The sequence below is a fragment of the Hippoglossus stenolepis genome, chromosome 4, assembly GCF_022539355.2.
Source record: "Hippoglossus stenolepis isolate QCI-W04-F060 chromosome 4, HSTE1.2, whole genome shotgun sequence".
Lineage (NCBI taxonomy): Eukaryota > Metazoa > Chordata > Actinopteri > Pleuronectiformes > Pleuronectidae > Hippoglossus > Hippoglossus stenolepis.
In genome coordinates, this window is record NC_061486.1 from 7,350,289 (window position 1) to 7,363,052 (window position 12,764).

Genomic DNA, 12,764 nt, shown 5'->3' on the forward strand with positions numbered 1-12,764 from the left:
CCCTGGTCGTAGAATTAATAAGATTAAAGACAGGAGACAGGTTTATATTCTTACTTTCACACACACAAGCCTTTAAGAGACGCCTTAACGCACTTCCATTGTAAGTAATGGTTACAAACACAAAGTCCTTGTTCTTCTGGGTAAATGTATATGCCATGTGTATCTGCCATTTTAGTGTGAAATTCATTAAAAAAACATGGGCTAAGTTATGACAAGTCCTTTTCTTAAAACAAAATTTTAATTTCTTTCCTCCAAAAAGGCCTCAGAGGGTATTAAAAAAGTCCTAGACAGTCATTTTGTTTATGAAACATCATTGTATCTTAATGAAACAGTTAATGCTGCAGAAGACTCATCAATCCCTTTTTGTTTTTTGTCAGTCAGCAGATTTGAACTGCAGCAAACACTGTCACTACTGCTGCTTTAGGTTGCTATTGTCTCATGATGAAAAATGTAAGAAGAAGCGTGAAATAAATTGTATTGCTTTGATTCATCACCCATTTCATGAAACATTTCTGGATCCACTGAATGATTATTATCAGTGGAAATGTGTTATATGAGTCCATGTGATATGAATTAAAATATTATAAGTCCTAATGTCCCAACTGGTTTTCCATCATACTTTCAAACATGTGCTGATGTTATCAAGGAAACACATTAAAAGTATTAAATTGTTTTCTATGTGTCTGTTAAATGTCTTAAACCTAGTTTTATGAAATCTGCAGCAACCCTGTTCTGCATATACATAAAGGGGTGAACATTTCAAGTTGTACTGATGTAATTCAAAGATTATTTGTGAAGCAGAGAGAACAGAATGTACAATCTCTGAACAAGAAATAACCAGACACTGATTAAACCTTGTGTGTCCACAAGATCGACACATTTATGGATCCGCCACCAGAGTCAATACAGGTTGTTGACAGTTGTGGGATTGAATTTTAGTTGTTATGACACAATCTGGCAGCTGCTGTGCTTCAGCCTCTCTCTCTCTCCAATTGAGCATGCACTGCTGATCCTGCAGGATTTATGAGCAAGTCTGTGACTGAGCTTCAGACTTCATAATGAATATTATAAAAGTTTAAATACCATAAATGTTTGAACAATGCACAAATAAGTGGGTTGAAATTTCCATTTGAATATTTATATATGTGTATGTAAGCAGCCTAAATGCAAGTTTCCCTTGATGCTGGTAAAGATGTGTCAGAATTGTGTTATAGATAATAAATAAAAATACAAAATGTAACCCTCCAAGTCAATCTGTTCTCCTGAAATACACACATTTAAACTTTGAATATGTTTTGTTTGCACTGTCCATTAGAAGGGAAACTATATTGAAAAGATGCCCATAGGCCAGATACATTACGTACATTACTCACATTTTATTGAGTAATTAAAAAGTGATTAAAAGTAAATTCCTTGTCAACTGGTGGTTTAAGTTGAGTTGTTTATGCATGTCACAGTCACACTTGTAGTTTAATCGTACATGGAATCACAACAACAATAATAATAATAATAATATTAATAATAATATAGTAATAATAATAATTATAATAATAGCCTAATTACATCAATAATGAATTAATCTCTCTACTCAAGTTTATGGAGCTTTATTGCTACAGATGGGATGTTGTTCAGCACTGTTGCCTGCAGATGTCGCTGTGACTCCAAACTTAAGACCCATATGCACCTATCGCTGTAATTTATCGTCACCTAAAAACAAATAAATAAAATAAATATAATTATATATATATAGGCTATAATAAAGGTGGCAAGTTGATCTTTGTATATCATACAATAAGGTGTTTGGCAACCAGGCTCAAATTTAATCAGATTAATTTGCACAAACAACCTAAATAAAAGTTTGGAATACTCCTGTTGTTGTTGTAGAGGAAATAAACCAGTGTGATGAGTGTAATGGTGTAAAACCCATCTCCTCAGGCTGTGGGTGAAAGCTGATCTCACATGTGAGGAGGACCTGGAGGCAGGTTTGATTCTGACAGAGGAGCCTGCAGGAGGAGGAGGAGGAGGAGGAAGAGGAGCTCAGACTGAGGAGCTGCTGCAGGAGGAAGGACATTTAACTCTTTGCTGTGGAGAAGAATCTTCTCACACGTGTTTTGTTCGGCTGCGTTGTCCTGACTGTGTCCGCAGGAGAAATGTACACATCGCTGCTGAACGTCCGGCAGGCGATCAGTGTTGAACGGAAGCTGATCGATGACCTGAGAACTTACATCGCTCACGAGTTTGAGAGGCTGCAGGACATCAGGCGGTGAGTGATGGTGGCAAAGTGGAGGTGGATGGTTTCTATACAATTTCTACCTGCATGTTGGATATTCAATAAACAATGATTCCCCCAGAGATTTGTGACTGTGAAATCCTGAGAGAGAGACAGAGCTGCACCTCTGTTCTGTATTTAGGGAAACATCTGCTTTAATTTCCAGATGTGTTTTACTTTGAAAGTGGTGATGGGTTTTGTCCAGTGAACAGTACTGGTGCTGTGACATATAGTGGACAATTAAAAGTTTGTGGACATAATGATGATCAGAGATTTCACAAGAATATGATCATGAGATAAGATACGATAAGTTAAGATGAGTTAAGACAAGACACAAGACAAGTCATGAAAGTTAGGATAAGGTAAGTTAAGACAAGACAAGTTGAGATACGATAGGATGATAAGGATACAATCAAGACAAGACAAGTTAAGTCGTCGCTGAGACAAGACAAGTTAAGGTACGATATCATACAATGAAATATGATACGATACGATGCAATACTTTACGATGCAATACTTTACGATACGATAAGATACGATACCTAATACACGATACCATACGATATGATACCATACCATATACGATAGGATATGATACCATACCATACGATCAGTACGATACAATACAATGCAATACGGGTTAAGACAGGCCGAGACAAGTTGAGACAAGAAAAGTTAAGATATAATACGCTACGATACGATATCATACAATACGATATGATAAAATAGGATAGGATAGGATACGATACGATACAATGAAATACAATACGATATAATACAAGTAAAGAGAAGACAATTTAAGACAAGTCTAGATGAGACAAGAGAAGTTAAGCTACAATTCAATACAATACCAAATGATACGATGCAATAAGATACGATATACGATGTCCCAATAGCTCAAAAATTTCAATTTCACTGTTGCGGAATTAAAGTTCTGTTTTATGTTTTTTCTTTATAAGAAAACAATGACATCAATTAACTGTGCAGGTAGAATCATGGCTTTTAAAGTTTTTCTTTCCCTTGGCCAGAAACTTTCATGATGCTGCAAAGAGCCCAACTGATGCAGAACAAGACTCATCAAGTCACTTCCCAATAATTAATGCTGAAGATTGAATTCTCCATGGGAAAAAAAAGAAAATGTGTGGAGGAGTCACTTTCACCAAGACACTGAAGCTTCAGTGTTGTGGTGTTTTTGTGGTTTGGTTGGAAAATGAGTCATGTCATGCATCAGCTTGACTGATCTGTCAACATCCAACATTCATTTGAATTTCTTCTTCTGGCGTCAGAACAAAAAGCTGTTTCCTTTCAGCCCAGCGCTGAACTTTCAGATAAGGTCATAAATAAAGTGATGTGCTTTGGAGTTAGGTGAACTGTTATGTAAAAAGGTATCTCTTGATTATTTCATTATGAGATGATCTGTCTATTTCCTTCGTGTTGTTTGTGTCAAGTACCACAAATCATTGTGTATTTGGTATTTCAACTCTGATGAACAGCAGAGTTTCGTATAACTCCTATCGTGGTTCTGCCTGAAGGATATTTTCTCTTCTGTGAACAGTTTTTAGCTCACGAGCTTCAAACCCAAATCCTAATTGAGTGGTTGTCCTCTTCTTTCCTTTAACCCTTATGTTATTCCTGGGTCGAATTGACCCAGAGTGTGTCTGTGTGTGTGTGTGTGTGTGTGTGTGTGTGTGCGTGCGTGCGTGCGTGCGATCATACGCAAGCCCTGGCCGGTCAGGGTTAGGGTTAGGGTTAGGGGGACCCAAGGATTGTCATAATCCAATTCTCCTGGGGTAATTGAGACCAATGGATTGTCATTCTTTATTGTCATGGGAGGGGTCATTTAGACCCCAGAGAGGGCGCTGTGGTTTGTGGGGTTTATTTAGGACTCACACCTGATTCCAATTGAAATCAAGGGGGTACATTAGACCCACATATAAGTCTCAGTGTGCCACTTCACGGACCATGGCACGAAGGTCGCGCCAGAGCGCTTCACCAGAGAACAGGTTCTCCAACAGCTATTCTCCCAGCAACCATCCTCTGAACCCGAAGAGGGCGCGAAAGAGCCAGACCAAGAAGCGGACAGACAAGGAGATGGAGAAGCAGACCGAGAAGCAGACAGAAAAGCAGACCGAGAAGAAGACAGAGAGGACGGAGACGGACACGGAGACGACGGCGATAGCGACGAAGACGAAGACGACGACGGTGACTACGAAGACGGCGACGGTGATGAAGACTACGACCCAGTGGGTGAGGCTTCTGCAGATTCTTCATCCTGGAAGAAGAAGAAGAAGGAGGACAAGACCAAGGCGACACCACCACCACCACCACTGACTCGTGGAAAGAGAGACCTTCCCCGTTGAAACGGGGGAAATAACATGGTCCTCGAGGGCGTACGGTGGCCGAGAGGAGGGCCACTGCTCCTCCTCCCTCCCTCCCTCCCTCCTCCTCCCTCTTCCTCCTCCTCCTCCTCCTCCTCTTCCTCATCCTGGAGATGACGAATCGGGAGGGTCGTCGAAAATACGGTGACGAATGGAAAGGAATGACGAGGACCGACCTGCGCGCCACGTAGGGCTGCTGATCTTAGCGGGCGTGTACAGGTCCCCGGGCGAGGCCGCTGCCAGCCTGTGGGACGCCGAGAGCGGCCGGGCGACATTTCGTACACGATGCCCCTAAACCTTCCACACGTACTCCAGACTGCTAAAGCCTGACGACCGCGAGACGAAGAATGAGACGAGCCACGGACAAATTGGCGTCAAAGAGAGGTCTGGAACGCGTGGGTGTCGCGCTACCGCACCTCTACAACCTGGGCCCGAAGTGACCGTGGACGAGCAACTGGTTCCGTTCAGAGTGTTGTCTTTTTTTTTTTTTTATATTATTATTATGTTATGTTATGTTATGTTATGTTATATTATGTTATGTTATGTTATGTTAGTTATGTTATCTTATGTAGATAGCGGCTGCTAGTCCTCGTCCTCATCTCATCTCCTCTCATCTCTTCTCCTCCTGTTTTTCTCCCTTGGCCGGGTGTCTATTCCGTCAGTACACGCCCAGCAAGCCGCGAAATACGGGATCAAGTCGTGGGTGGCCTGGGTGATGCGAAATCAAGCCACGCTTGGAAGATGCAAGTGTACACCGGAAAGCCGAGCGGTGGACGCCCAGAACGGAACTATTAGGTTGCGGGTAGTGCCTCTCGATGTAACGGAGGGACTGCACGGTCGCAACGTCACGTGCGACAATTACTTCACCTCCTACGAACTCCTGCGCGGCAGCTCCTGGAGAGGAAGCTCACCGTACGGCACTGTTCGAAGAACAAGCCCAGCTCCCGACCAGGCTGCTCGCGGTCAAGGGAAGAGAGTGTTCTCATCCAAGTTCGCATCCATGCCCACTGCCACCTTGTCCTAGCATCCCAAAGAAAACAGGAATGTGGTGCTCCTGAGCACACGGGCACCTGAGGCCGACATCAGCGACCGCGAGGATGGGAAACCGGTCATCGTCCGACTACAACCGCAACAAAGGTGGCGGGACAACCTAGACAAGGTGATCGGAACGTACAGCTGCAGGAGGCCGACCGCGCGCTGGCCCCTGGTCGTCTTTCACAACACTCTCGACATCTCTTCTTACAACGCCTTCGTGATATGGAGAGAGATCAACCCAGACTGGATGCCGGGCAAGCGCAACAAGCGGAGGGTGTTCCTAGAGCAGCTGGGAAAGGCCTCGACTCCGTTCATCGCAATTTAGAGCGCATCCTGCACGGACGCGTCCGCCGTGGTTGTGAAGGCTGTAAAAGCCGCCGCCGGCGCACAGAGAGCTGTTGACTACGACGCTCGACCCGAGTGTCCGGCCTCTTCCATAGCCCGAGTGTCCGGCCTCTTCCATGTAAAACTCACACCATGTGCCGCAGGTGTAACAAATACATCTGCAAGGGCTGCTCACTTGTCTATTGCGCTAGGTGTGCGTCCTAATATGGGGTGGGCTATGTGAGGGGGCCAACAGCCGGGGGAAGCAGGGACAACACAAGGGTTAATAACCACACTTTAACACAGCTTCTACACCAAAGTGTCTGACCTGGCACACTGGACTTTATAAAGGCCCGCTGGCGGCTGCGATGGCGAACCTGGGCTGGCGGCCTTCACCCTGATCAAACGGCTGCATTCAGAGTGGCTGGGAATGTCATCTGCACTGCAGCCGACAAAGTGCTGAAAGATCATCGCCACAGAAAATAACGGAAGCTCGTAAACTGATAAATGACTAATAAAATAGTTCATGCATGAAATTCAACTCTGTCTGAGATAAGTAGAATGATTCATGGCAGAAAATACACTTGTAGCTCCAAGAACATCCTCATTTACTGTTTTCTAGCTGTAATTTGATTTAATTTCATTCAACCTTTTAAAACAACATTGCTCAGCCAATCTGCCATCTGTAAATGTATTCAACATTGGATAATTGATTGGTGAGGATTTCACTTTTTTACTTCACTTTTTTTCCTGTTTTTTATATCATGGAAAACTGAATATCTTTGGATTCATGTGCATTTTGATTCATGGATTAACCAGGAAGATAATATTATGATTAAAATAACACTTTGGTCCAACCTCAATTTGAACTAAAGCACTATTTTTAAAATTCATTTCAACTTTTCCTTTTTGTCTTTTTCTTATTCCAGAGAGCTGCCATCTTCTGGTGGAATCTCTACAGAAATGGTGAGGGAGACGTCATCACCCTGCACGCCGGCTGCCCCGTGCTCAGTCAAGAACAACTGCTGTATATCACTAAAGAATATATAATCATAAACATTTCGTGAAAGTCTTATTTTTATACCATCAGGACTGTAAGTAACATAATGAGACCACATTTTCTTGGGGTTTTCTTTGTTGCATCCTTTATTAATCCCATCTTCTAATAGCTTTTTAGTTTATCTCACTGAAAATAGCGTTTTATTGTACTCCACACTTAAATAGGCCATTTAATATTTCACTAAAGCCTTGATGCCAACAGATTAGTCATTGGGAGTATCGATTCTGTCTAATTGCCTGCAAATAACGTATCTGTTGAGTTGACAACCTCTGTGTCCAGAGGCAGAAAGTTTGTTTTGCACAGTTTGGTCCTAACTCTGCAGACGTGTCCACTGACGCAGGAGCTGTTCTGAGCTGTTCTCTTTATAGAGTCAACTTGTTTGCCAAACAAGTGACAACTTCAGGTTGCGCAATTAGACTCAGGAGCTTTACACAATAATCAGCCAGTCTGTTAATTACTAAACAGGGGATATGAGATTTGTCCTCTAATTGTGCTCTGGAGATGTCGCGGCACTGCAGCAGCTCAATCCAGTGGAGAACGCGGTCGGAAAACACTCTTCATGTGATTCATGATCGTTTTGAATAACTACACTGTTAATATACCTGTAGTTAATTGTGCTGTGATGACTGACATGAGTGATGTGGTTCAAGAGCCTGACACTGAAACACTGTTAAAAAGTGCACCAGGTTTGTGTCATCAGTATCATATATATTAGGTCCAAAAGTTAAATAAACCTCAAATCCCAAATTTGAGTTTTTACCTTGCACTTGCAGATTTTGGAGCATTTTCCTAAATTTCCAATCTAGTGGTGCATTTACTTGTGGTAATAGTACAATAAGTATAATTCCAGGATAGTAAGAAACCCATTTAACAAGTACAAATATACAGTGCTGAAATGCACAGTACTGATCTTTACAACGACTGTCAATAATATTTACCCTCCCTCATGTATGCACAACCACAGTCAAACATCCTCGAACCCTGAGATAAACCATCTTTCTGCCGTGCACCACACATGTGTCTTTTCACCATTATATATATGTCTTATCACACGGCCTGGCCTCTGTGCACTGAACACGAAATCCAGTAAGAACTCAGTTTAAAATTAATCAGGTAACGGCTGCATGCAAACAGGAACATTGGAGGAGTAAGTTAACAGTCATGGAAATATTGACCTAGTAATATTGGACTGGGAATATTTCTAGTATTAGAAATGTTGCATTTTTAGGAATATGGGATAAGTGTGAGTGTAATTTTACAGGTAAAATTCTGCAGTGATAGTAACAACACTTAATGCTTTCACAGGCGTCAGTGAGACCCAGCAACTCTGGATCCTGCAGTAATGGACTCACTGAGAGAGAGACTCAGCTTCACTGACTGTAGTGACATCTACAGCTCACAAAGCGTCGCCTGCATTGACGTCAGCACTGTGAGCTGAAGTAAGAAGCACTGCTGCCAAAAACACTTTGCTCAACAGTTCACAAACTGCACTGAACGAGTCTGGTCCAGCTCACGTGGAAGTGTCCTCTCAGCAGAATCCTCTCAGTGCCAGCGATCGATACGAGAGCCGCCCCCGTGACAGCTGGAAACGGCTCAGTTGAGTGACAGCACCACATCAGCAGGAAATAAATAGATAGATTAATTAAAAATACTTTAACTTAAACAAAATTTGTCCACGTTTTTCAATTCTGTGCTGAAGCTATCTGTTTATTTTCATAAGAAAATATGTCCTGTTGCACAATGTTCATGCACCTGTCGCATATGGAGTAGCCTTCCATTTGATGTTCATGATTTTCACCACACAGGGCAAACAGGATGGAGAAATAATGCAGCTGGTCAAACAGGTTCTCTTAATATCCTGGTTTAATTCTGATCCTCTACAAACTGGTTTACATACAACTTTGCTGCAGCTGGACAACAGAACCACACTGCTGCAGTGACAGATGGCACTCGGTCATATTAAAGGTTCAGTGTGTAAGATTTATGTGAAAGGGATCTATTGGCAGAAAGTGAATATAAAAAATAATCCAAGTGATGTTTTCACTAGTGTTTCATCTAAATTGTACAAATTGTTGTTTTCTTTACTTTAGAATGAGCCGTTTATATTGAAACAGTTTATATTTAAATAAGGAGCAGGTCTTTTCTAAGGAGGCCGCCATGTTATTTACAGTAGCCCAGACTGGACAAACTAAACACCTTTTGAGTTTTTATGACAACTGAAGGCTGCCACAGCTTCTCTTTCATGTTTGGAAGGGGTGAGGTGAGGGGTTCAGCTGCAAAATGCAACTTCACCACTAGAGGTCACTAAATTCTACACACTGAACCTTTAAGTTAACATAGACAGAAATATTCCAAAATCAACCCAATTAAGACATAAGTCTGAATAAGACACTGCCATGTCAACAGCATGCTCTGATGATCCTCACCTGAATAAGGTCATAACCAGAATAAGCAATAATCAAATTAAGACATGTGGAGTAGTCACATGACGGACATGTATACGTCTTAATCGCATTAGAACGTCTTATTAGAGTTTTCACAGCATCTTGAAACATCATGTACACGACAATTACCAACTGCTTGACGTCATAATCAGACTTTGCTCTGTAACATGCAAACAGGAATATGAATGGAATATTCTATTAGCAACTCATGTGAACATCATACTTAGAATAATGTAAATCAACAGCTTATTGTAGACAGTGTGGATCATCAATTATTTGAGTGGCAAACAATGTAAATGATGTTGGAAATTGATTTACTGTAAAAGTAATTACACTCTGCCAAGACTTTGGTACTTTTAAAAGAATCCCGGTTTTATGACTTTGCTCTGAAGGGGTTCTGAGGGTCCTGACCAAGTTCAGTGCAACATCACTTGTGACGTGTTTGTTATGATTTTAAGTTGCTATGATTTAAGAAAAGTTTCATGTCACAACACTCTCCATGTTCAGAGCTTCTTTCCACAGATCTCGTCTCAGCCCGTGAGTCCAACTCCCCACTGAAATCTGTTGATGATGAGAAACATAATGCTTAATGATGAAAGCATGAAATGACTTTATCTCTGGAGGAATCGGGCCTATATCAGACACAACATATAGGAACGAGGCCAGAGATTAGAGGGAGAACGTCTCAGGAACGTTCATCGAAGACACATCTTATGATGAGAAGAATAGAAATCTGAACTCTTCTGACAGACGTAGGAATGAAGTGCTTTGTTATTATGAAAATTGGATGTTTATTGAGACAAAGTTCAAACTGCTTTCAAGTCAAAGGAGTATTTACAATGCTGGAGGTTTTCTGTAAATTATCAAGTAGATTATGTTGTTGCTTTTATGTGTGTATTCATTTTATTTCTCAATATGTACATGGAGCTTTAAGTGCTTTAACATGTGTGCTCCCCGGCCTCCACAGCTGCAAAATGCAGAATCTGACTGAGCTTCAAACCAACGCAACCTCCCACAGGAGCCTGTCTGTGATCATCAAGGTGTGTGTGGTCATCCCGTTCTTCTGCGTCTTCCTGTGCTGCATCGCTGTCATGCTGCACATCTTTGCGTCCCACAGGCAGTTCCTGGACACGTCCCGCTACATCCTGTTCGCCTCCATGCTGGTCAACGACACCCTCCAGCTCATGACCTCTGTGCTGCTCTTCCTCTTCGTCATAGGTCAGGTGAAATTTGCTCTGGTATACTGTGTTCCCCTGCTCTTCATATCCACTGCCACTTTCAAGAACACCCCCTTAATCCTGGCCACCATGTCACTGGAGCGTTACATTTCCATCGTCTACCCCCTGCGATGCCCGGCCTCCTGGCGCTCAGACCGTATCTGGATCATTATTCTGTGTCTATGGTTCATCAGCTGCATCTTCCCTGTCATTGACTTCTCCATCGGGAAACGTGACCCTTCTGTGGATGTCCTCTCCACCCCTGTGCATTGCAAAACTATTCTTGTCAACCCCTCTCCTATCCAGAAATTGTTCAAAGCTGCTGTCAGTTTGCTCTTCTTTGCAGTGGTCGCAGTCATCATCCTCTTTACATATGTGAGAATCCTGCTGGAGACCAGGAAGCTGAGACAGGACCGAGTGTCCGTGAGCAAAGCCATGCACACGGTGCTGCTGCACGGCTTCCAGCTGCTGCTGTGCGTGCTGGCCTTCAGCCATCCCATCACTGAGTCTCTCATAGTGCTGCACGCCAACTGGCAACCAGAGGACATCGCCTTTTTTAATTATTTCTGTTTCATCCTGATCCCACGTTTTCTGAGTCCGCTCATCTACGGCTTCAGAGACCAGAGTCTCAGGGGCTACATCGGGAAAACGTTCCTCTGCTGCTCAAAGAAAGTCAAACCCTGGTCGTAGAATTAAATAAGATTAAAGACACGAGACAGGTTTATATTCTTACTTTTCACACACACAAGCCTTTAAGAGACGCTTCCTAATGCACTTCCATTGTAAGTAATGGTGACAAAACACAAAGTCCTTGTTCTTCTGGGTAAATGTATATGCCATGTGTATCTGCCATTTTAGTGTGAAATTCATAAAAAAAAACATGGGCTAAGTTATGACAAGTCCTTTCAAAAACAAAATTTAAATTTCTTTCCTCCAAAAAGGCCTCAGAGGGTATTAAAAAAGTCCTAGACAGTCATTTTGTTTATGAAACATCATTGTATCTTAATGAAACAGTTGATTGTGCTGCAGAAGACTCATCAATCCTTGTTTGTTTTTTGTCAGTCAGCAGCATCAGATCTGCAGCAAACACTGTCACTACTGCTGCTTTAGGTTGCTCATTGTCTCATGATGAAAAATGTAAGAAGAAGCTTAAAATAAATCGTATTGCTTGATTCATTGCCCGTTTCATGAAACATTTCTGGATCCACTGAATGATTATTATCAGTGGAAATGTGTTATATGAGTCCATGTGATATGAATTAAAATATTATAAGTCTTAATGTCCCAACTGGTTTTCCATCATACTTTCAAACATGTGCCGATGCTATCATGAAACATATTTAAAAGTATTAAATTGTTTTCTTTGTGTCTGTTAAATGTCTTAAACCTAGTTTTATGAAATCTGCAGCAACCCCGTTCTTGCATATACATAAAGGGAGTGAACATTTCAAGTTGTACTGATGTAATTCAAAGATTATTCGTGACGCAGAGAGAACAGAATGTACAATCTCTGAACAAGAAATAACCAGACACTGATTAAACCTTGTGTGTCCACAAGATCGACACATTTATGGATCCGCCACCAGAGTCAATACAGGTTGTTGACAGTTGTGGGATTGAATTTTAGTTGTTATGACACAATCTGGCAGCTGCTGTGCTTCAGCCTCTCAGTTTCTCATTGAGCATGCACTGCTGATCCTGCAGGATTTATGAGCAAGTCTGTGACTGAGCTTCACGTTATAACGAATATAAAAATTTAAATACCATAAATGTTTGAACAATGCACAAATAAGTGGGCTGAAATTCCCATTTGAATATTTATATATGTGTATGTAAGCAGCCTAAATGCAAGTTTCCCTTGATGCTGGTAAAGATGTGTCAGAATTGTGTTATAGATAATAAATAAAAATACAAAATGTAACCCTCCAAGTCAATCTGTTCTCCTGAAATACACAAATTTAAACTTTGAATATGTTTTGTTTGCACTGTCCATTAGAAGGGAAACTATATTGAACAGATGCCCATAGGCCAGATATA

The 12,764-nt window shown here is 41.8% G+C and overlaps 1 protein-coding gene and 1 pseudogene across 2 annotated transcripts; one reads left to right on the plus strand and one right to left on the minus strand.

The window, feature by feature from the left end:
• Positions 1–157, minus strand: part of LOC118105960 — a 6,827-nt pseudogene extending 6,670 nt beyond the window's left edge.
• Positions 158–10,311: 10,154 nt separating this feature from the next.
• Positions 10,312–11,905, plus strand: LOC118105958 (odorant receptor 131-2-like). Of its 2 annotated transcripts, XM_047339481.1 has the most exons (2): positions 10,312–10,550; positions 10,628–11,905. In XM_047339481.1, exon 2 carries the CDS (start codon positions 10,668–10,670, stop codon positions 11,415–11,417), a length of 750 nt encoding a protein of 249 aa, XP_047195437.1. In that variant the 5' UTR covers positions 10,312–10,550; positions 10,628–10,667; the 3' UTR covers positions 11,418–11,905. The 2 variants fall into 2 exon arrangements, with proteins under 2 accessions (XP_047195437.1, XP_047195436.1); XM_047339480.1 differs by having other exon boundaries at positions 10,312–11,905.
• The last annotated feature ends 859 nt before the right edge of the window (positions 11,906–12,764 follow it).

Coding starts and splice junctions, on each gene's coding strand:
- LOC118105958 (XM_047339480.1), top strand. CDS start 10,350: ATGCTGGAGGTTTTCTGTAAATTATCAAGTAGATTATGTTGTTGCTTT.